The following is a 24083-nucleotide window of genomic DNA, read 5'->3' on the forward strand; positions in this document are numbered from 1 at the left end:
TTCAGAACCTTAAATTCTTGGGAGCCCACTGTGGGGACTAATGAGAAGTTGCTTAGAAAGTGCTGGAAGTGAGGGCTGAGCACACACGGCCACGGAGAGATTGCATCACTTTCGTCACAAGTCCCTTGTTATGCTTGGGTGCCACACACACAGTGTACCGCCTCACCTGTCCTCGCTCCATCCCCCTGCGGACCCCAGGTTGTGTTCAAGGCCATGGTGTTTCTGAGTGCATTGTGTCACGTCTCAGTCCACTTAAAGTCACAGTAGCTCAAAAGGCTTCCCAGAGATTTTCAGTGGGGAGAGCGTAGGCATTGGAGTTGATGGAACCCGGTTTCAAGTGTAGCCTCTGCCGCTTACTAACTCTGCTTGTGAGCGAGTTACCTGCCTTTTTTAAGCCTCAGTTTCCTCACCTGTGAGGCAGGCAGGGCTCTGAGCTGAAGACACTCCTCTGCCCCCACCGAGTGCCAGGAACTGGGACTTGGAAGACAGTGGTTGCCTTTGTTACTGCTCCATATTTTCTTTCTTTTTAAAAAAATTTTCTTAGGCTTTTGTTACTCTATGGCCTTCTTCCTAGAAAATGCATGTGCACTGAACATGTTGCTCGGCATTAGTGGGTTTGTGGGCCTTCCTGAGTTCAGTGGCTACATTCTCGCTGTGTGACAGTGTTGAACCCTTTAGTGCCCCAGTTGTAAAAGGACAGTAAGTGTGCTGGCCGCATTGTCATGGCAAACATTAAAGGAGCCAACGGGAAGCGTGGGGCATGCAGTGAGTGCGTAGTAAGTGGAAGGGGCTTTTACTCTTCTGTCTGGAGATGGCACAGGTTTACAAGGAAAGCTAATGTCATGGACTTGTGGTAAATACTGTGAGTGCTGGCAGGCAGGGTGGGTTTGGTTTTAAAACAGCTTTATTCAGATGCAATTTACATACCACAAAGTTGATCCAGTTTAAAGTATACAGTTCAGTCGCTTTTGGTAACTTTATAGCACTGTGCCAGCTAATTTTAGACATTTCATCATCCCAAGAAACATGTTCTGTCCCCTCCCCCCCCCGGTCCCTGCTGCCACCATCTACTCTCTGTGGCTCTGGATTTGCCGAGTCCACTTCCATGGATTTTATGTAAATGGATTCATGTATGTGGCCTTTCGTGTCTGGCTGCTTTCCCTCAGCACAGTGGTGTTTTATTGCCAAGTAGAATTTTATTATACGGTTACAACACAGCTTGTTTCTCCATTCATCATTGGATGGACATGTGAGCTGTTTGTACCTTTTGACTGTTTTGAATAATGCAGCTGTGAATGTTTGTGTGTGAATCTCCGTGTGGACACAGTTTTCATTTCCCCGGGATGGGATGGCTGGGCCCATGATGACTCTGTTTAACCCTGTGAGACGTGGCTGGACTGTATTGCACAGCAGCTGCACCATTTTCACGCCCACTGGCACTCGCACCTTCCAGCTTCCCCACATCCTTGTCAGCGCTGCTGTTGCCGGCCTTTCGCGCCTAGCCTCCTGGTGGTGGGAGTGGGATCTCATGGTGGTTTCCATGTTCAATGTGTGTTTCCCTGTGACTGCCCTGCCGAGCACCTTACCTTGTCATGTGCCTGCTGGCAGTTCCTACAGGGTAGGTTTTCATTTAACGTTTCATTTTGGAGACTTCTAAGTGTGCACACAACAGAGTGAAGACCAGAATGGGTGCCGCGGGTCCCTGGCTGTCCTCAGGTGCAGCCCCACTAGCACGTCCCGGAAGGTGGCAGGCATGGTGCTGGCAGCCTCTGGGGGCTCGCCAAGGCGTGACTCACCAGGGGACAAACACACTTTAAGTAAAGGCCATTCAGACCTTCACGGGAGGAATGGAAAACATCACCCACCCCCCTTGCACATGAGGAAAAAAATAGGCCATGTTCTGAAGTTTAAAATGGTTTCTTTTTTAGTCATCGAGGGGAAGAAAACCATCTTGTTTCAGACCCTTCAGAAGGGAATCATTTCATCATGTTTACCTAGCAGTTGCGGTTGGTTGTCATGAAGGACTCCCTTTTAATCCTTTACCTGTTCTGGATGATTTCAGCACAAGCAGCAGGACTTGCCCGAATGCTTGGGGTTTGGCTGTTTTTGTCAGTGGTGCTGGGACCCGCAGGTATCAGCTCTCGGCCCGCAGCAGCACCCTGCCCACAGGCTGGCTTGGTGCCTGCACACGTCGTCTGCATATTTCATGTGAGGTGGGGCCCAGCAGGAACACTGGGGGTGGTGACCTGCAGAGATTCCCCGTCACATTCCGGGGACTGTTGAACCCCCGGACTCTAGTGCATGCCTCACTGTGTATTTTGTCACAGATAAGACTTCACAAGTAGGCCATATACGTATTTTAAAAATTCTAAGTGTACGTGGTCACTGAGCCCAGGGCCCTGCCAGGCCGGGTTCTTGGAGGGGCAGAGCTGGAGGGGCAGCTGAACAGACATGTCAGGCACTGATGTTGGTGTTGCTCTCACTAGAGTTCTGGAATGTTCTCTCCAGGCTCCCTGAAGTAGAGCCTGCAGCGTTTGTACTAGGGCAGATGAAAGCCTGATAATGTGTATTGGAATCTTGACTCAAAGACACAGGAATTTAGCTTGTTAATATAATTCATGGTATTTAATGCACTTTGGGTAGAGATAATATAAGGCTCTGTGTCCACATTAAGTCGGGTGATTTAATGATGCTGACTTCCTCAGTGTGTGCAAATGTATGTGTGTTTTCAAAGATGTATTCAGATTCTCACATCAGCCTTTATGCTTATTTTATAGGAAGCTGACGGTTTAATTCTGATCAACATCGATAATGGGAGCATCACCTACTCCAGTGACGATAGCATGGACTTCCCGGACATCCCTGATGTCCCTCTTTTGGCAGCACAGGCATTCATCCAGAGGTAACGTTGAAAACAATGTGTGTTGGAAAACACCTCTGTTCAAGTCCTCACTGGCCAGTTTTGAGTATCTTTTCCAATCTTATATTATTGATAGATGTTTTATGTGTTTATAGTTTGGAAATTATGTGTGAGTTTTAAAAAATAAAAGTCATTGTATTTATTCTGATCTTGTCTAAGTATCAGTTATGGGCTTATAGAGTCTGGTGCTGGTCACAGTCCCAGGAAACCTGCCTCCCTTCTTGCCCCACGATCCTGTGCCTATGATCTTTGAAGTTCCCTTTCTTGTTCGCTCACTCATTCACCTGCCCATCCCTCCCTCCACCTACCCGCCTGTCCATCTCCTGTTCCCTCATGCCTTCCACCCACCCATCCATCTCTTCACCCACCCAGCCACCCAGCCACCATCCATCCATCCATCCATCCATCCAACTGTCATCCGTCCATCAATCCATTCATCCACCATCCATCCATTCATTCATCCCTAGATATGCTTCCAGCACCCACTGTGCACAGCCCCTGCCCTGTGATATTGTCAGTCTGGGGACTCCGATGGATAGGACCTGCCATCCCTGCGCAAGAAGCTCTCTTGTCACTGCCCCACCCTCTGTCGATGTCTTATTTTTTCATACCTTGTTTCATAGCTGCTATGGTTTTTTACCTCCCCTGCTAAACTTCATTGGCCAAGATCAGGCATCAGCAACCTTCTTCCAAAAAGGGCCAGATTATAAACATCTTAGGCTTTGTGTGTCCCTCAGCTGCTGTTGTAGTGAAAAGAGGCTTGGTGGGGCCCTCGTGCCCATGCTGCTCCCAGGGAGGGTGAAAGGGGTGTGACTGCTGTTCTGTCGGATAGAGGTGCTTCCTGGGCGCCTGGCATCCCGGGGGGGCTGGAGGATGGGGTGGGCTGGTGGGTTGTTCTGGGGGGCTCTTTTTCCACTTTGGAATTGAATGCAATGGTAGTCGGAGAGACCCTGCTTTGAGCCCTCCCGGCCCGTGGGCGTGGGGGCGGGGTTCGCGTGGGGCAGCAGGAGGCCAGGCAGTGCTGTTTCTGGAGGAGCCTGTGATGCAGTCAAGGTGAAGTCGGTGGGACCAGTGACTTCATTATTTTATTTTGTCTTTCGGGAGATCAGACGGGGGACTAGCTGAAACCTGGGGGAGCAGGAGGAAGCGGGGGCGTCTGTCTGACTGCTGACTGCGTTCATCAGCTCGGGCTATAGGAAACACGGGACCAACGCGTGTTGTCTGAGAGCCCTGGAGGCTGGAGGCTGAGAGCCAGGTGTGCGCAGGGCTGGTTCCTCCTGACGCCTCTCTCCTTGACGTGTGGGCGGCTGTCTTGTCTCTGTGTCCTCACAGGTCACCCCTCTGTGCCTGTCTGTGTCCTAATCACCTTATTTTCTTTTCTTTTTTTTTAACCCTCACCCGAGGACACCTTTTTCCATTGCTTTTCAGAGAGAGTGGAAAGGAGAGAGAGAAACACAGATGTGAGAGAGACACATCGATTGGCTGCCTCCCACACATGGCCCTACCCAGGCTGAGGATCGAGCCTGACACTGAGGTGCGTGCCCTTGGCCAGAATCGAACCCAGGACCCTTCAGTCTGCTGGCCGACGCTCTAACCACTCAGCCAAACCGGCCAGGGCTAATCTCCTCTTCTTATGGAGTCTCAGTGGATCAGGGCCCACCCCATGACCTCATTTTACCTAATCATGTCTTTAAAGGCCCTCTCTCCTGTTACAGTTACAATCTGAGCATCTAGGGGTTAGGACTCCAACATGAATTTTGGGGACATAATTCAGCCAATGTTTCCTTCTACCTGCATGGTTTCTGCAGAAGACATAGGATTCCCATCTCTGTTATTGTCCCTTCCATATTAAAGAATGCACCGGTCCCACAGCCAGTTCACAGGCACACATGTGTCTTCCTGGGGGCTGTGGGCATGGAGTCCACCTATTCTCTGTGGCCGCTGGCTGGCTTGTGCTCAGGGGCCTCAGCCACTTGTCCTGGGGATATGTTTGTCTGAAAAACCTATGTTCCTAATCGTCTGTTCACTTTCTGACTCACAAAAGCCACTTTGCCCTGAGGGTCAGAGTAAACTTCCAGGACTATTGGCTTGTGTTAGCATTGGTCTGATGTCCCCACTGGGACCTGGCCTCTGCCCCACCCCTCGACAAGCCCACCCACCCTGCTGAGGGGCCTGTGGCAGTTGGGTGCCCTTCCCCCCATCTGCTCGTGGCTGTGTGCACCCTGCCTTCCACCTGCCGGGTCCAAGGTCCCCAAGAGCATTTATTTCTTTTCCTGTTTCTTCCCACTTGAATGTGAGCCCCACAGAGCTGGTTTTGCTGTGTTCTTGTCGTCTACACCTAGATGGTGCCTGGTTTGGAAAGTTGGTGCTCAGAAATATTGGTGGGATGGACTTGGTGGGTCTGTTTATTTTGTGATTTAAACCTGGGAATGCCTTGGTCTCCCAAGCCTAAAAGTGCAGCTGTGCGTAGTATTGGGGGGCCGGAGTGGGACCTATCTGAGGCCAACTCATGGTTTAGAAGAGATACCTTGAGGTCCTTGGGATGAGTATGTGGCCATCCCTGGATGTTTGGTGCCTCTGAGCATGCCCAGGCAGGGCATGCAGTCAAGGAGCCTGAGCTGGAACCCTTTGGCTCTCCTGGAGGAGTGTGCCCTCGCTGGGCAGAATGTGGGGAACAGAATGACTCATCTTGGATAAAAATGTGTGTGCTCAAAGTCAAGGCCTCCGTGAGTTCTGCACTAATTAGCTATTTATGTCAGAGGTGAATAAACACTTCCAAGGGTATATTTTTGACGTCCCCCCACCTCTATTATTGACGGGCATTCTTAGCCCCAGGCCTACCTGGAGCATTCTCTCAGCCCAGAAGGAGCACACGTGTCACATACCTGCTTCCTCCAGGGTTCAGAGCCTCCAGCTGCACCACGACCTAGACCTGGCCCACCTGGGCTCCAGCACAGACCTGCACGACGGACGAGCCCGCAGGCGGGCCTGGCAGCAGAGGCTCAATGGCCAGATCCAGCAGCTCACCCTGCAGCTGCTCGTCAGCATCTTCAGGTATCTTCCGCATCCCGGTCTATAAGAGGCGAGTCCCTTAGAAGGGGGGTGGCTGGAAGGTCCCTCTGCCCCAAGGGGTTCAGAACAGAGAGCTTGCCAACTGGCTCACCAGCTGGAACTCACTTTTGTTTGTATGAACCATTATTGATCATTGCATCTTCATTTCTGTGAGAAGCCAGGGACCTGAGGTGACAGTGACAGACCCTTCTGGACTGTTCTGGTAGGAGGGAAAAGCTGTGCTAGAAGTAGTGAAACAGCTCGACCACCAGGCACCCCAAACCGCGTCACTCTGGTGTTTGAATAATCCTCCTGAAGATGGGCTTTTCCAAGTGTACGTGTCATTTCCCTGCTTCTCATTGTGACATGTTTTGTCTGTGTCTGTCAGGGAGGTGAAGAACCACCTGAATTACGAGCACAGAGTGTTTAACAGTGAGGAGTTTCTCAAAACGCGAGCCCCCGAGGACCAGCACTTCTACAAGCAGGTCAGAGGGGCTCATGTGGGGCCTGTCCCTACTTTCTGCAGTTGAAACATTCTCCATTCAAGTGTTTTCAGCGTCTGTTAATATCTGATTAAGTGTGTTAGCTTTCCCAGAAGTTTATTTTGGTTTACTTCCTGTCCATCCTCTGGCCGAGACTTTTTTTATTTTTATTTTTTAAATTTAATTTAAAATTTATCTTTATTGTTGAAAGAAATACAACAATAAAGATAAATTTTCCCCCATTGATCCCCTCCCCCCGTCCCCCCTGTACCCCTCCCCCAGGCCTTCACCACACTCTTGTCTGTGTCCATGGGTTATGCATATATGCATATAAATTGTTAGGTTAATCTCTCCCCACCCACCCACCTCTGCCTTCTCTCTGATCTTCGTCAGTCTATTCCATGCTTCTGTCTCTGGATCTATTTTGTTCATTAGATTCCACATATGAGTAAGATCATGTGACACTTGTCTTTCTCTGACTGGCTTATTTCGCTTAGCATAATACTCTCCAGGTCCCACCATGCTGTCTCAAAGGGCAAGGGATCCTTCTTTTTTACAGCTGCATAGTATTCCATGTGTGTAAATGTCCAAGAACATGTTTGATATGATTTCAATCTTCTTGAACTTGTAGAGACTTGTTTTGTGTCCTAACATGTAGTTTATCTTGGAGAATGTCCCATGTGCACTTGAGGACATGCCTATTCTGCAGCTTTGGGGTGAAATGTTCTGCAAATGTCAGTTAAATCCATCTGATCTAGTGTGTCATTTACAGTCACTGTTTCGTTGTTGATTTTTTGTCTGGAAAATCTATCTAGTAAAGTCAGCGGGGTGTTAAAGTCCCCCACTATGCCCGGCTGGGTGTGGCTCAGTGGTTGAGTGTTGACCTAGGATCCAGGAGATTGGGGTTCGATTCCCGGTCAGGGCATGTGCCCGGGTTGCGGGCTTGATCAATGACTCTCTCATCATTGATGTTTCTATTCTCTCTCTGCCTCTCCTTTACTCTCTCTGAAATCAATAAAGATATATATTAAAAAAAAAGTCCCCCACTATGACTGTATTGCTGTCGATCTCGCCTTTAAAGTCCTCCAGAAGTTTTTTTTTCCAGCCTGTGTGAGCCTTTTGTTCTGAGGTGGTCTCTTGTATACAGCATATATTTGGGTCATGTTTTCTTATCCATTCAGTTACCCTATGTCCTTTGATTGGAGCATTTAATCCATTTATATTTGAGGTTATTATTGATAGGTACTTATCTATTGCCATTTTATTTCTTTATGCCTATATTTTTCTTTCTCTCTATTTCTACTTCTTATTACAGCAGTCCCTTTAACATTTCTTGCAATGCTGGTTCGGTGGTGATAAACTCCTTTGGCCTTGTTTTGTCTAGAAAGCTCTTTATTTCACCATCTATTTTGAATGATAGCCTTGCTGGATAGAGTATTCTTGGTTTCAGGTTCTTGCTTTTCATTACCTTGAATCCTTCATGCCATTCCTTTCTGGCTTGTAGAGTTTCTGGTGAGAAGTCAGCTGACAGCCTTATGGGAGCTCCTTTGTAGGTAACAGATTGCTTTTCTCTTGCTGCCTTTAAGAGTCTCTCTTTGTCTTGGATTTTTGGCACTTTAATTATGATGTGTCTGGGCATGAGCCTCTTTGGGTTCTTCTTGCTTGGGACTCTCTGTGCCTCCTGAACTTGTGTGACTTTTTCCTTCACCAGGTTAGGGAAGTTTTCTGCCATTATTTCTTCAAACAGGTTCTCTAACTCTTGCTTACTTTTGGCCTCTTCTGGCACTCCTATGATGTGAATATTGTTACCTTTCATGTTGTCCCACATCTCCCTTAGACTGGCCTCCTGTTTTTTCATTGTTTTTCCTTTTTGCATCTCTGATTGAGTGATTTTTTGCTACCTTGTCTTCTAATTCACTGATCCAATCCTCACCTTCCTCTAATCTGCTGTTTATTCCTTCCAGTGTATTTTTTATTTCTGCTATGTCATTCTTAATTTCCTTCATAGTTTCCATTTCTTTTCTCATTTCTTTTCTCATGTTGTTGAGCATCCTTATGAGCAGTATTCTTAACTCCATATCTGATAGATTGCTTATCTCCTTTTAATTTAGCTCTTCTTCTGGAGAATTCTCTTGTTCTTTCATTTGGGGCTTGTTTTTTTGTCTCCCCATTTTGGCTGCCTGTTTGGATTTGTTTCTATGAATTAGATCTGCTAGGACTCTCAGTCTTTTTGGAGGGTCTCTGGTGCAGGCCAGTGTCAGACGCTGTTTGTGACTGGCCTTGAGTACCCTGTTTGGAGCTATCAACAACCCACTGCTTGAGGTCCCCTCTGCTGGGGCTGGGTGTGTTTGGACAGGACCAAGATGTGCACCAAAATCTGCTTTTCTAAGCCCTGGGTCCAGAAGCAAATCAGGCAAAGACTCAAAGCACCCAGAGGCTGTTATCAGTCTCTTAACAGCCTCAGGCTGAGAAACTCCAAAGGGTGGGATGAGGTTTTCCAGCAGGGTGGGGCAATTACCCCCCCCCCCCCCCCCAGGCAAAAGCTACTTGGAAGGTAAATGTCTGCCTGAGAAAGATGTCCTCTGCCCTATGGGGGAATGACTCAGCACAGGGATCCAGATGGCTGCCCTCTGAGCTCTATTCCCCCAGCCAGCATCCCTGAATTCTCCTCACACAGCTCTAGTCCACTCTGCCCTCCCTCTGTCAGAGCCCAAGGTGGGTGGCTGCACAGGAGACTTTGTGCATTGGCCCTGTAAGAGGGTGCCTGCATTTCTAGCCATCTCTCTCTGGAAGACAGAAACCCGACTGCTTTTCACAGCCAGATGTTATGTGGGCACCTTTCTCAGTTCTGGTGTTCTGGACTGGGAAGCCCCGCCAGGGGTTTAGGCCCCAGAGTTCTCAGTGGGAACCCCCCACAGCTGAGATCTCCCTCTGGACCTTTAGCTGCTGCCTGTGGGATCCCAGCCAGTCCTCTCACGCCCCCACACTTCCTACCAGTCTCTGTGTGGTCTCCTCTTTTCCTCCTTGATTATGAGGGTGCTGTCCAGTTCATCTTCAGTTGTAGTTGACTATTCAGGATGGTTTTTCTCTATTTTAGTTGTAAGTCCAGTTTGGACCTGGGAGAGTGTCAGTGTAGCTTCCACTCAGTCCGCCACCATCTTGGAATCCCTTCAAGTCTTATTTTTAGAGTATAATTTACATAGAATAAAATGTACCCATTTTAAATGTGGAGTGTGATGAATTGCCCACCTGAGTAACTACCTCCTCAGTCTGGATGGAGACCTTCCTGTCATCCCAAACAGTCCCTTGTCCCCACCCCGCCTCACGGCTGTGTGCCTCACTGCAGGCGAGTTTCATGTTGGCTGGTCACAGGCCTGTGCTTCCAGTGTCTTCTTCTTTCCCCAGAAGAATCCCAGGTCAGGGTGCAGCCCTTCTATCTCTCTTCCTGTTCATGACCATCTGCCTTGCTCAACTCTTGTCTGTTAGAAAAGTAGCATTTAGGGGTTTCTCTGGAGGTTCAGCTGCATGCCGATCTTCTGATCCTCGAGGGCATGTTTCCACACTTTTAGGGGAGGCTAAGGCCCCTGTGTGTTCCCCTTCTTTGTGGGCCAGCTCCATGACCATCCCTTAGTGTCCTCATCTGGCCTTTCCTTTTGCTCCACAGATGTCACTGATCCCTCCGGCTGTGGAGGTGGCACCCAGGCCATACCCTTCTGTATGGCCCTGCCCTCTCTTCATCTTCCTAGGAGCGTTCAGCACGTGGAACTTTCCAGCTCCTTCCTCTCTGAGCCCCAGTCCCCCTGTGTGGCCCCTAGTTTTTTGTCGGTGGCCTTGTCTTCTCCAGCCCACCCACCCAAATGCCTGGGGCAGCAGAGAACAGGTGTTGCTGTGGAAACAGCCCTGGCTGAGGGAAACTCACCTTTGTGTGGGCAGCGGGAACTCAGGGCAGGTGTCCCAGAGCCAATGAAAGGCAGGCAGGAAAGGCAGGCAGGGTGGCTGCTGTGAGGTGCGGGGTGCGGGGAGAGCCATGGTCCCCAGGACATCACAGAATCTGTGCCCGACTCAGAGATTGTGGCTGTGCTGCCATGGGAGCTGGCAGTCTGGACTTTTGAACTTTCTTGTGTTTTTTTCAAATGCACAGAGTGGCACATTTTTTCTGATCCCTGGTGAGGAGCCGAAGAGAGTGTTAGGAGGTTGCAATAAGTTAGGGAAGCAGAGTCTGGAAACGTGTGTCCACAGGAGCCAGTGTGGGAGGGCCTGGTGAGGAAGGGACAGAATAGAGGAGACAGGACCATGCAGGTGTGTCCCAGTAAGTCACCTGTCATCTCTTCCAGGTCCTGGACACCTACATGTTTCATTCTTTCCTTAAAGCCCGGCTCAGCCGGAGGATGGACGCCTTTGCTCAGATGGAGCTCAGCATGCAGTCTGAGGAGGACAGGTGCTTGCGACGGCATGTTTGGGTGGACGACTCTTTGGGGACCAGACCCTTACATGGTGTAGTTTTATTTGCACAGATAAACAATATAGTCAATCGCAAGGCCCACATTCAGCACTTCGTGATGAGCTGGGTAACAGTCAGGCTTCTCTCTGAGTATTCATTTGGGATCACTCTGAACCCCCCGCTGGCACACCCCCTGCGTTTGCACCTCGGTCTGTGTTCAGGCCGTTCACTCCCCATCTTTTTTCTCTCTCTCCCCTCCCCACATTTCTGTGGTGCTTTTCCTGAGACCCTCCAGCATACACCCGCTGGGGGTGAGGTGCTGAAGCCTCTCCCGGGGGTGCAGTCCATCCTCTGGCCTCTCTTGCCCGTGGGAAGACTAGACAGACTGCTCCGCCGAGCTTTCCACTCGTGTGCGAGGACCGGACAGTGGCCACAACCCTGTGGGACGTGCGTAGTGGAGGCTCCTCTTCCAGTCATTTTGGTGTCTGTAAAACTTTGCTACTTTCTACCCCAGAATAAACGAGATGTTTCTGAGCCCAAGAAGGCCAACCATCGAGAAAATGGCCTCTCGCAAACCTTCACCACAGCGCGTGGCTCACCGGCGTATGGTGGTCAGCATGCCGAACCTGCAAGACATCACCGCCCCCGAGCTGCCGCCCAGGAACTCCTCGCTCCGGAAGGTCGACGACACAGGCTGTGGCTGCAGCAGAGCAGGTGGTGCTTCAGAATATTCACTTTGCAAACTATGTTCATTATAGAAACTGTTCCCTGTCTGTATTTCCCGTCACCCAGCCTCACTGCTCACAGTGCTTGTTTTTCACATATATGTGTGTGTCTGCTCATGTCTGCACTTGCCTGTGCGTGTAGGTATGTATATAAAATACACATTTACATATGTCGCTGTCTAATGGGCCTGACGAGTGTTAGGCCCCCAGGAAGTGCCCAGCCCTCTCTGGTCCTGGGTGGGAAAGAGCCCAGTGCCCCGCCCTCGTGGAGCGGACCTTCGGGGGATGAAAGCCAACCATGTGCACATAGACCCTAATGTGGGGTAGGCAACGTCGTGGTATGAAGGAAGCAGGTTGGGTGTGGCGATGGTGTGTGGCAGTGACATTTCAGCAGAGCCACGCGGTCACTGGGGAGGCACGTTCTAGGCATGGGGACAGTGAGAGCCCGTCTTCCCATCTTCCCATTGTGAGTTGTAGTGGCTGCATCTCTGGAGCAAACCCATGTGCACAGCTCTGACCTCAGCTTGGACTTTCCTGGGCTCATCAATTGCTACGAAACACCTTTGAACGTGTGTAAGCCTGTGTCTTATTTCATGCAGCAAACCATGCGACTGGTGACATCGGTGATTTATACTCTGGGCCCCTGTCCTGCAGATGGAATCGGGCACTGTGAGCCATGTGGGCCCCCTGGTGGCCACTGTCTCGGACTAAGGCACCGGGTACCAATTGGTGCCTCCCCATGATACTTAGGAAGGCTGAGGCTGAGTGAGGAATACATCTCACTGACACTAGAGTCCTTTAAATGAAAGGAACTGGAAGACAACTGCTGGGTCCCAGTCCCCTGCACAGCTGCTTCCTGGTGGTGTGAACCTGGGAAGGTTGCTTCACCTCTCTGGGCCTACACTTCCTGTTTTGGAAAACCCAGTGGCGCCTTTCACCTCTTCACCGTGCTTGCTTCTGTGTGGGAGCACATTCTGCAACCTCTGGGCCCTCACCTGGAATGCCCTGCTTCTCCCAGGCTCTCCCTCCTCTGGCCTTCGTGGCTGAGACCCCAGCTCCCTGGGGTGAGGGCCTACCTGCAGGGCTGGCCTTGTCCTGGGAAAGGAGACACCCTGGCTACCTGGGAGGCCCTTAGGTGGTATTTGTTGAAGGAATCAGTATGAAGCACCCTGGTTTAGGGTTGGCCCTGGCACTGAGTAGCTGTGTACCTAAGGCACAGGTGGAAGCCTCAGTCTCCACATCTATAAGATGGGAATAACACCACCTGACTCACAGGGCTGCCGTTAAGGAAGCAAAACAGTGATTGCATGGGGCTGAGCCCTGCCCAGCAAGGACACCTGGGCTCAGGTTATTAGCTTAATCTTCCATAAAGACTCACCGACAGGTGTCAGTTCAGCATTAATAGTTTCAGCAAATAAAATTATTTGGTATTCTCAGGGTGTCATGCAAGCAAAATGAAGCTTGAGGCTCTATGGAACTTTCCAGAAGAGGCCACAGGTTCTTGCTTTGCGTTGCAGGAGGTTGACATTTCCTGGACAGTGTGGCGGGAGGGGAACATGGGCTTGTCTTCAGGTCTGTGCTAACTGTCTGCTTCTCTCCTTCACTCTAGTTCTGAATGTGAGCCCCAGGTCTACGTACATGTTCAAGATCCCAGAAATCCACTTCCCCCTGGTGAGCCAGTGTGTGCAGACCTATTACTCGGACTGTGTGGTCCTGCTGAGCAAAGCCATGAGCTCCCTGGCTCCCGACAACTCCATGCTGCTGGCCAGGTACTTGTACCTGCGGGGACTCTTCTACCTGATGCAGGGCCAGCTACTGGACGCACTGCTGGACTTCCAGAGCCTGTACAAGACGGACCTCAGGATCTTTCCCGCCAAGCTGGTGAGGAGCGCAGTGCAGTCCATGCCAGGCCCCGAGCGCGCCCAGGCTGAGCGCATGCCGGAGCTGCGCAGGCTCATCAGCCAGGTCCTGGACAAGCCCGGGGAGAACCCCAAGGCCGACGACCACGTGAAAAACTTCGAGCTGCCAAGCCGGCACATGCCGTTGGATGACTTCGTGCAGAGGGTGCAGGAGTCCGGCATCGTGAAGGATGCCAGCATTATCAGCCGCTTGTTTGAGGCCTTGACTGTGGGTAAGAGGCGCAGTTATAGGAGGAGCGGTCAGCTAATGGGAGGGGCCCTGCAGTGTGAGGGCCATGCCGCTGGCCTGGGTACTTCCAGGGACGGGAGAGAGGGGTGGCCGTGCCTTCCGGCCAGTGTGTAGTGTTCTGTACACGAAAGTGCTGTCTTCCTCCAGGCGATGGGACCATTTGTTGCCTCTGTTCACTGATCCTGGTTGGTCTGATGACAGTGCGGCCGGAGAAGCACTCCCTGGCCACTCATGGGCCATGCCCTGGAAATGCTGAGAGGAAATGGCACTGCCTTGGCCCACACAGGCACAGGGGGGCTGGTGTCATTGGGGATCTGGGAGTGGGTGAACACTGCCCAGGAAATGCCCGTGGGGCAGGGCAGCACGGGATAGTGAGTGGTGTCCGAGGAGGACAGGTACCCACAGAGACCTGAGGACAGCACCAGCCAGGGCACCTCTTAGAGCAGGCCCTGCCCCTTCCCTCTATGGCACCTTCATGGGCACACAGGTGCCCGCTGGTTCAGCAGCAAAGCCTGAAATACAGTGGCGTAAAGCCACCAGGGGTGTGTTCCCATGTCCCAGGACGTCACCGTGTACCATGTCTCCTCTCTGCTCTGCTCCTCCAGCACAGGCTTGATGCTCCAGCCACAGATGGCTGATGACCCCGGTGTCCCTGTTCTCCTGACAGGAAGAGGGTCTGTCCGCTGGGCATCACCTCTCATGGGCCAAGGCATAACCCACTTGCAAGGGTGCCTGGGGAGTGTGGTTTTATGGCTGGACACGAGGGCCTGTCCAGCAGTCCCATGTATGTCAGTGGGGACGTGGTGAGGCTGTCGGGAGGATATCAGCAGACTGAGCCACACTGGTCATGTGTCCACAGCCCCGTTGTCACTGTGGCTCCACTAACATTGCAGTCAGTGAACAGACTGGACTTCGGGACATGGGAGCCACTGTACTGAGGCACCAAATGTACATTTTGGCCTCAGGGCCATGTGGTAGGAAAGTATTAAGTCAAAGCTGAATGTCACCGTCTTGGGATGAACTGGTGTGTATAAGACACTGGAGATTTTATTAGAAAAGTTACTATGTCACATCCAGGCTCTGCAGACCAGTGAGTGTGGGTGAGCGCCCCCTGGTGGAGATTCTCCTAAGCAGTCTGGCGCCTGCACCTGGGGTCTGACTTCCCCGCCTTAATTCCAACAGCATCAGCAATTCTTATTACCTAACCCTCCTCTCCTGACCTGTGGTCGGGCCCTCCCTTTCACTGGCCACCCACAGATGGTTGCTGTGACTGCTGAGTTGCGCTAAACTCAGCTGTGGCCGTGATATCAAATTCCCCAGATAACCGTCACCCCAACACTGTTACGGAACCCAAGCAGGTCATGGCCGCACAGCCAGGCTAGGGACAGGAGGACTCAGTTCCTGCCCTCCAGAGCAGAGCACCAGCAGTGGAGCTCCCTGCCTGGCCTTGGCCCAGCTCCACACTTACTGCCTGCCAGGAAGGGCCTTCCTGTCCATACCTGTTTCCTGCTTCTTGAATGAGCGTGGCAATAGTGCCTCCTGGTAAGGTGGTTCAGGGTGACTGTTCACTGGGGAGGCTGCAGAGATGTCTTATCTGGGCCTTGAAGGATGGTTAGGAGTTTCCTGGCCCAAAAACTCCAGACCAGCATGTGTAGAGGCGCATACAACATACTTGGTGTGACTGGAACGTGGGTGTGGAGAGGTGGGCCCAGTCATGGAGGAATTTGGGGCCTGGTGCAGACGAGGAGCCCTGAAGTGTTTGAACAAGGGAGTGGAGCCCTTACTTGCATCTTAGAAAAGCCATTCTGGGGGTGAGTGAAGCAGGCTGGAAGCAGGGACAAGGCCGTTTAGGAGCTGCTTCCTGTGTGGAATGATGGGGCTGCTGTGTGACAGGGCAGACGGGGACAGATGTGGGGCCTGGCACGGGGGCAGAACAGAGCTAAGGCAGGAGCAGACACAGTCTAGTCTAGTCTAGGCTGGACTAGAATGGGCCAGGCTTCTTAGCGGTTGTGTGGGGTTGTACGGGGGGGGGGTGTAGTCCCGCTTCCATGTTACAGACAAGGAAGTGTGCCCCTTCCCAGCTGCCTGCAGTCACACTGCTAAACAATAGTGACACTGGGCTGAGTATTGGGCTTTGTAAAGCTTACCGCATTAATTAAGATCTTGGTTACAAATAATGAAAGTAACTTGCTCACATAACCAAGGAGTACTGAGATAGTTGGCTTTGGGCACAGCTTGATCCAGTGGCATGGGAGTGTCTCCAAGGATCTGGTCTCTTCACTCTTAGCTTCATCCAAGGACTAGCTCCCCTCATGGCACCAAGGTGGCTGCCACCAGTTCTAATGGTGACAAAGATCTTTGATACCATAGTGTCCTCATCGCAGTGTTCCCACCCGATGTCCTAAGTTACTGTGACTACCTGGCCTAGGTCACCCAGCGACCCCCTTCCCTGCGTCAGGGGCTGGAGAGAGCGGATGGGTTGGGTTTAGATCCTATGCCCACCCTGGGCACTTAGGGCTGCAGGGGAAGGGAGGGGAGAACTCCCTCCCAGGGGTTTTCCCTCCAGGTGAACAAGTATGGGTGCCACCTGCTGCCCTGTTTGGGTAATGCACTACTTTAGGTAAAGCAAAAGTATTGGCCCACACCTGTGTAAGTGGCTAAGCAACCTCTTTTCTTTATACAACTCAGGGCAGCAGAAACTGATTGACCCAGAGACGTTCAAAGATTTCTACACCTGCTGGAAGGAGACAGAGGCCGAAGCCCAGGAGGTCAGCCTGCCGGCGTCAGTGATGGAGCACCTGGACAAAAATGAGTGTGTCTACAAGCTGTCTAGCTCGGTGAAGACAAGCCGCGGCGTGGGCAAGATCGCCATGACCCAGAAGCGGCTGTTCCTCCTGACGGAAGGAAGGCCAGGCTACGTGGAGATCTCCACCTTCCGGAACATAGAGGTGAGAGGAGCCAGGCCCTGCCTCCTGCCCTGCGGCAGCCTGAGGCCTGTGAGGTTTCAAAGCCGTCATTCTGCCCGTGGGGGAAACCCGAGAAACTGGGCCTCTGCTTGTGCCTGATGTTCATTTTCCAAATTTACACGAGTCAGATGTGTTATTCTCACACTATTCAGAGGCAGGGAAGACAGTGAATGGCTGCACGGTGGCGAGGACAGCTGGACCTGTGGACCCATCTTGTGTTTTTCTTTAGTTTTCCCCACACTGGGTCTGCCAGACTTGCCCCTAGAATCCAAAGAAATACCTAAGGAGGTGACAGAAGGAAGCACCTTTAAGTGCTGTGGGCATGGCCATGTGTGGGGAAGTGGATGAGATCTACCAGGAAGACACTGAGCCCTCCCTCAGGCTCCAACCCTGACCCTGACTTGACTTTGTCCATGTCTGAGCCCAGGTCATGTGGAGGCTTCTGCCACCGCCCTGCCCCTCCACTCCTTTCTGGGACCAGGGTCATTTCAGGGCCTTCTCTGTCCTGCTGGGATCCCCTCCCACCTCCACCAGCCCAGCTCTGGCCCAAGCCCCCAGGGGCCTGTCTGGGTTCTCTGGGCAGCCTTCACCTTCTCTAGCAGGTCCCCACAGTGGGTGCAGATGACAGCAGCCTTGGTCTTTAAATTTTTTAAAAATCCTCACTTGAGGATGTTTTTTCAATTGATTTTTTAGAGAGAGTAAGGAGAGAAAGAAACATCCACGTGAGAGACAAGCATAGATTGGCCACCTCCTGCCTGTGCCCTGACCAGGGATCGAATCTACAACCTCCAGGGCACCCGACGGTGCTCCAACCAGCTGAGCCACTGGGCCAGGGCACAGCGGGTCTTTGGATGCAGCCACCCCTTCTCGCCCATCTCCCCTGGCTGCCCTGGTCCTGGGGTCTGGGGGGCATCCTGTGCTCAGCGTCCTCCCTTCTCTGCCTCCGCAGGAAGTCAGGAGCACCACCGTAGCTTTCCTGCTTCTCCGAGTACCCACTTTAAAAATTAAGACGGCATCCAAGAAGGAGGTCTTTGAAGCCAACCTGAAAACAGAGTGCAACCTGTGGCACCTGATGGTGAAGGAGATGTGGGCCGGGAAGAAGCTGGCGGACGACCACAAGGTCTGCTGGCTGCCGCCACTCCCCCGGGCCTGTCTGGCCGTCCCGTGCCCCTGGGGGGACAGCCCTTAGACTCCTCGGGCGCGTCAAGCTGGGCGAGGTCTGGCCAGGGGGCGCCAACGATGCCGTGACCTGCAAGGCCCAGTCCGGGGCCCTGGGGCGGACCTTCCATGTCCCCAGTTCCCTGCCTGGTGACGTCCAGGGAGTGCAGGGCTGGGGGCCGGGCTCCTCAGGCCCGCGTGGGTGCCGCGGGCGGCACGCGAGCAGCGCCTGTGCCCGGCATCTGCGCCCTCACTCCCTCTGGCCACGCGGGTGGCTTCGCGTCGAGGTCGCAGAGGCAGCGCGGAGACGGGAGGTGGGGGGTTCCATGCACTGTCGAAATGGCAGGTGAGACGGGAAAACGCACAACACGGGCCAAGACCGGGACGGGGAACCCACAGGGCAGAGTTTGGAGGTGCCCCCCGACCACCGGAGGTTCGAGGAGGCAGCTCCCGCCCCGGCGAACGGCAGCGAGGCCCGCGAGCCGCCCGTCTGTCTGGAGGCCGGGGCCGCGCGTGGTCTCAGTGCCTGTGTCCCCGCAGGACCCGCAGTACGTCCAGCAGGCGCTGACCCACGTCTTGCTGATGGACGCCGTCGTGGGCGCGCTGCAGTCGCCCAGCGCCATTGACGCCGCCTCCAAATTGTCGTACTTCGATAAGATGAAAAACGAAAGTAAGAGACGTGAAGGGATTTTTATCTCGGCGACTGTTTACTTCTTAATCCCAAATTCATCATGTGGCGGCACCTCCGCCGTCTGCGTGACACCCGAGGAGCAGGCGGGCGGCGAGTCAGCCGAGGCCCCTCCAGGCTGAGTGGCGCCCGCCGTGTGGACAGCACGTCGTGGGGAGGCGCCGCGGGCCGGCGGCACTCCCGCTGCTGTGACCAGTGCTGAGCGCGCGCGCGAGAGCATTTCTCTTGGGGATGCAGACGGGACTGGTTTTGAGAATTCTGGGGAACGGAGGAAAACCTCGGTTTACTCGCCTCCGCTCATTTGATCTTTGCCATTTGTCACTGAGCTCACTTCCTGCCAGTGTCCCACAATCCTTCTCCTGCGTCCCAGAATCCCCCTATCCCGTGTCCCACAATCCTCCTCCCACGTCCCACAATCCCCGTCCCGCGTCCCACAATCCTTCTCCCGCGTCCCAGAATCCCCCTATCCCGTGTCCCACAATCCCCGTCCCGCGTCCCACAATCCTCCTGCCCCGCGTCCCACAATCCCCGTCCCGCGTCCCACAATCCCCCTGTCCCGTCCCACAATCCTCCTCCCACGTCCCAGAATCCCCCTATCCCGTGTCCCACAATCCCCGTCCTGCGTCCCACAATCCCCCTGTCCCGTGTCCCACAATCCCCCTATCCCGCGTCCCACAATCCCCCTGTCCCCTGTCCCACAATCCTCCTCCCGCGTCCCACAATCCCCTTTCTCCAGTGTCCCACAATCCCCTTCTCCCGTGTCCCACAATCCCCTTCTCCCGTGTTCCCACAAGCCCCTTCTCCCGCGTCCCACAAGCTCCTTCTCCTGCGTCCCACAATCCCCTTCTCCCGTGTCCCACAATCCCTTTCCTGGACAGTCAGATGCTCGGGTTACCAGACCTGCTGGGCGGCTCGGGGGGGAATCTCGTTAATGGTCTTGGAATAAGAGGTTGACTGCAGGTTTTTTCTTAGGAGCAAAACCAACAGCGCTACACTGTGGCTGAGAGATGCCCAGACTCACGCCGAGCCTTTGTCAAGTCTGTAGAAAAGCCTCCTGCTCCTTAAACACCGCACGGTCCCCCCCACGTGACAGCTTCCCCTCCTTCCACGTGGCAGAGGGCGACCTGTCTGGGCTCCTGTCCCCCGTCCCTTGTTTACAAATCAAGACCCGTTCTCTGTGTATGGAGCTTAATGAGGCCTGGGGGCCCGTCCTGGGCTTATGTTAGGAGTTTATGATAGAAATAATGAAAATTAGATTTTCTCGAGTTCTCACCCCATACCTGGCGGGTGTGTGTCGGGGGAGGGTGCTGCTCAGCGCGGCACAGCAGGGTGGCGTGGGCGGTCACGTGGACGGCCGGGGTGTCCGCACGGAGGCATGTTGGTCTCCGGGCCCTGCGTAGGGCGCCCCCGGCCCCGTGTAGGGCGCCCCCCGGCCCCCTGTAGGGCGCCCCCGGCCCCGTGTAGGGCGAGCGCGGTGGGATCGGACTGCAGAGCTCTCTGAACGGGAGAAAGACCCCTGGGCTGCACGTGGCCTTGTGCCAGGGTCTGCTTTCAGAGCTTCATCTCACAAATTACTGAGTTCCACCCCAAACCAGCATTTTAGAGAAGCAGAGGCGTGGCTGCGGCACCACGGAGGCTTCATTCAGTCTAGTAAACTCACCCCTGGTGTTTGCGTTTCAGCGCCCGCGGTCGTGCCCAAGATGACAGCAGAGACGCTGAAGCACAAGATCAACCCTTCGGCTGGAGAGACCTTCCCGCAGGCCGTCGACATCCTGCTGTACACGCCAGGTACGCGGTGGTCCTTGCCTGCCACGCTGCTGTGAGGACAGCCAACCTAGTCTTGCATTCAGGTCAGCCAGGCAGCAATGCAGGTGAATGGGACCATGTGGGCTCCTCCTCTTAGAGGTGGAACCATTGCAGGCGCCCTGTGACCCTCTGTGATGTCACCTCGTGGAGGCCAGAGCCTAGAGGCCTGGCTGGAGAAGGGGCATGCTTCACGTGGGTCCCACTCCAGAGACGTCCCTCAGTCATGTGGCAGTTTATGGAGCACAGGCGCTCACATCCTCTCCTTGTGCAGTTAATCTGGTCCTGTTGTCTTGTCACAAAATGACCACACCTCAGTCCCACTGGGCGCACACTGGGCCCAGGCACTGCTCAGTGTCTCAGCGCTAACTTCCCTCCTTCTGGCCCATCCCTGGTGCCCACAGCTCCTCCCTTCCTCCAAAACCCGTCGTCTAATCAGGTATCAGATACCATCCGGATCCTGGCTCGGTGGAGCCACCCAGCTGTACACGCTCCTGACTCTTGTCTGTGTGGCTCTCACTCCCTAAGTTCCAAGAGGGCCTGGGGATTCTGGGCCCCCAGCACAGCACCTGGCGCCTCCCAGGTACCCAGGCAGTGCCCATGTTGATGCAGCGAAGGGTTTTCCTTGACACATTCTTGGGTTGTTTTTCTCTTCAGGACATCTTGACCCGGCGGAGAGAGTTGGAGATGCCCACCCTAAGCTGTGGTGTGCCCTGCACGGGGGCAAAGTGATTGTGTTTGATGCTTCATCTTGGAGCATCCACCAACATTGTGTCCGTGTGGGGTCCTCCAAGCTGGTGAGTATGGGCATGTCAAGTGGGGACATGTTCAGTCAGCTTCCAGGTCACACTGGACAAGGCCCTGGGACACCCCACAGCACCCTCCACCTGAAATAGGGGGCTGTTGTGTCTACCTCGAGTTTTTAAATTAACTCTAAGCTTGTTCTAGCCTTTACCTAAATGTTCTCATTTAAATGAGCAGATAATGGCTTTAATCACTCTGAAATCTACGCCTGGGCCTCAGTGTGTATCCTCCACTCACCTAAAGTGGGCACTTGGAGTTGTTTTAACATATTTGGGAATGAAAACTAAGAATAATTTAAATCAAGTTCACAGGAAGCCTTAATTCTTTGAGCTTATAGACTGATTACTTTTAAAAAATTAATTCCTGCACCTGCCCCCATCACACACACAGATATCCAAGGGCAGGTTTCAGACCCATAGTCTGCAGACCTATAGAGAACTCAGTTCCTGCTTTCCAGATGCCTGGGCCTCGAGCTGGCCTTTGAAAGTCATTCCGTACATTCCACACAGCAAGACAGCTACCCACACACACCAGGGCCTTAAGGTGGGCCCCTCTCAGACCCAAAGAGAAGGTGCTGCTACCACCCCCCTGATGAAAAGGAACAGGATCCAAGATACAGAAGATGGAAATGTTTATAAAAGTCTAATAATAATGCTGTAGCCCAGACAGTGAAGCAAGGAGAAATTAAGGAAGTCCTTCTGATTCTAAATTTAATTTTTTCATTCTTAGTTACAAGCATTTCAAAGATTTTTTTTTTTGAATATATCTTTATTGATTTCTGAGAGAGGGAAACATCAATGATGAGAGTCATTGGTCAGCTGCCTCCTGCACACCCCCGACTGGGGATCGAGCCTGCAACCAGGGCATGTGCCCTGACCAGGAATTGAAGCCTCGACCTTTTGGTCCGCCAGCCAACACCCTTTTAACTGTTATGGTTTTGGGCTGGTGATGCAGGCTGTGAACGATTTCATGACTAAAAGGAGAGATTTTACTTTCCCAGAGAAGGGAAAGGGCTGGTGCAGTGCTAATCAGTACAAGGTCAAGAAACAAAAGGGTCAGCCAGCTTTTAAACAGGTACTGTTGCTAGGTGACAAGGAAGGGAGGGTTTTGGGTTGTGTGTTGAAGTTGAGCAGATACCAGGGGCTGTACTGAAAAGTTAGTTTGTTTGCTTTCTAGGAGACAGTCCAGCAGGTGTCCTAGGGAGGTGTCTTATCCGCATTTTTCCCAGGTCCGTAAAACATGCTCAGAGCAGAAGTTGTGAAGAGGTCAAAGGAGGCCTGTTTGAAGGGGGTCGGGGGGCTTTCTACTAACTCAGGACTCCTTGGTGGGAATCAGCAGGAGGAGGGGATGCAACAATGTAGCCTTGAGAGGAGCTTATCCTCAGTTTGAGCAGAGGAGCCGTTAGAATCAGAGGAGCCCGCAATCTCGGGGCTTAATTACCAGGTGCTTCGCATAGATTGTGCACGGCCACAGCAAAGGAAAGGAAAGGCCTTTTTCTGGCATTACGCTAACCACTGAGCAAAACTAGCCAGGGCAGTTTTGTGCTTTTTATGGGTGATTTCTGCTGTTGAACATGGTCCCCAACTGTAGAGCTGAAGTACGTCTAGTGTTCCTACGAGCGAGAAGGCTGTTAGGCCAAATTTGCTCAGACACACGTTCCAGTGCTGTTGGCTGTAGGTTTGACGTTAACAAATCAATGGTTCATATAAAATATGCTGTGTGATGGGTTGAAAAAAATGTTACCAGAAGCTCGCAGGAACCTGACTGTATGTTCCCCAGGAGCGCTGGATCTATATTCACGGATTTGGTGACATTTTACAAGGTAACACACTGCATAACAAAACCGTTCCAATTTTCCCGGGACACGCAGAACTGCATGGTGATGGTGGAGCACAGCCAGCTGTGGGTCGGCTCGGAGGACTCTGTCATCTACATCATCAACATCCACAGCATGTCCTGCAACAAGCAGCTTACCGACCACCGCGCCAGCATCACGGGCTTGGTGGTGCAGGACGGGCCGGAGGCACCCAGGTACGCTGGGCTCCGCAGGAGGAGGTCTCGGGACCACTGTGGGCAATCACCTGCAGGGGCCAGACATGGCGAGGGAAGCAGGTCTGGGATGAGATGTTAGGTGACGTTCTTGTCCGTTTCTGGTCTTGGGTACAGAGAAGCACATCTCTTCTGCGGAAACAACTCCTGGGCTTTTCCGCTGGTTCCCTCTGTGCCACCCCCCTCGTTCCTTAGTTTCAGGGGTGCTATGTGTCCTTAGTCAGGCCCAGTTCAGGTGGACATAAGGTGCCATGCACTGCACTGGCCACAGTCCACCCTCCCTGCAGCTGCCAATCATCAAGGCCTGGGCCAAGTGCTGAACTTGAGCTTGGGGAGTGCACGCGCTCTCCAGCCTCTGCTGTAGGGGCCGCATTTTAGTTCATGATCCTGTTTCGGTTCAGCTCACAAGCCCGCTTTTCCTGCTGAATCGGTTATGTTTTAACCGTGGCTTCTTGCTGTATGAATAGTGTTTGCGTGTCATTCTATCCCTGTTGTGGATGCTTTAATGGCAACTTTGTTCTTTTCTGGTTAAAATGTACAGTGTTTTTCAAGGCCAAAATGAAACGTGTTTATACCTCTAGCCAGGTGTATTCGTGCAGCGTGGACGGGACGGTCCTGGTGTGGAATGTGAGCACGCTGCGGGTGACCAGCAGGTTCCAGCTGCCGAGTGGTGGCCTTTCATCCATCGGACTGCATGGTGGCTGCCTGTGGTGCTGTAAGTCCTCCGCTGTCATGATGGGAGCCAACCCCCTACTCCAGGAGGAGAATGCAGAATGAGCGCTAAAGGCCTGTTTGCTTTACACATTTCCAACTTTCATTTTAAAAGTCCACTGTCTTTCAAAGCTCTG

The 24083-nt window shown here is 52.9% G+C and overlaps 1 protein-coding gene across 2 annotated transcripts in view; it reads left to right on the plus strand.

The window, feature by feature from the left end:
* DENND3 (DENN domain containing 3) overlaps nt 1–24083 on the plus strand; it is a 40544-nt gene that overhangs the window by 11037 nt on the left and 5424 nt on the right. For both annotated transcript variants that reach the window (XM_081116360.1, XM_081116361.1), the window contains exons 8-20: nt 2778–2902; nt 5819–5974; nt 6360–6456; nt 10788–10891; nt 11409–11608; nt 13229–13750; nt 16456–16715; nt 17683–17853; nt 18432–18561; nt 20260–20367; nt 21040–21179; nt 23057–23217; nt 23817–23950. In XM_081116360.1, coding sequence (XP_080972486.1) covers nt 2778–2902; nt 5819–5974; nt 6360–6456; nt 10788–10891; nt 11409–11608; nt 13229–13750; nt 16456–16715; nt 17683–17853; nt 18432–18561; nt 20260–20367; nt 21040–21179; nt 23057–23217; nt 23817–23950 — 2308 coding nt within the window. The remainder of the gene's footprint in view (nt 1–2777; nt 2903–5818; nt 5975–6359; nt 6457–10787; nt 10892–11408; nt 11609–13228; nt 13751–16455; nt 16716–17682; nt 17854–18431; nt 18562–20259; nt 20368–21039; nt 21180–23056; nt 23218–23816; nt 23951–24083) is intronic.

Source organism: Miniopterus schreibersii (assembly GCF_964146895.1).
Source record: "Miniopterus schreibersii genome assembly, chromosome: 17".
In the NCBI taxonomy this organism is placed as follows: domain Eukaryota; kingdom Metazoa; phylum Chordata; class Mammalia; order Chiroptera; family Miniopteridae; genus Miniopterus; species Miniopterus schreibersii.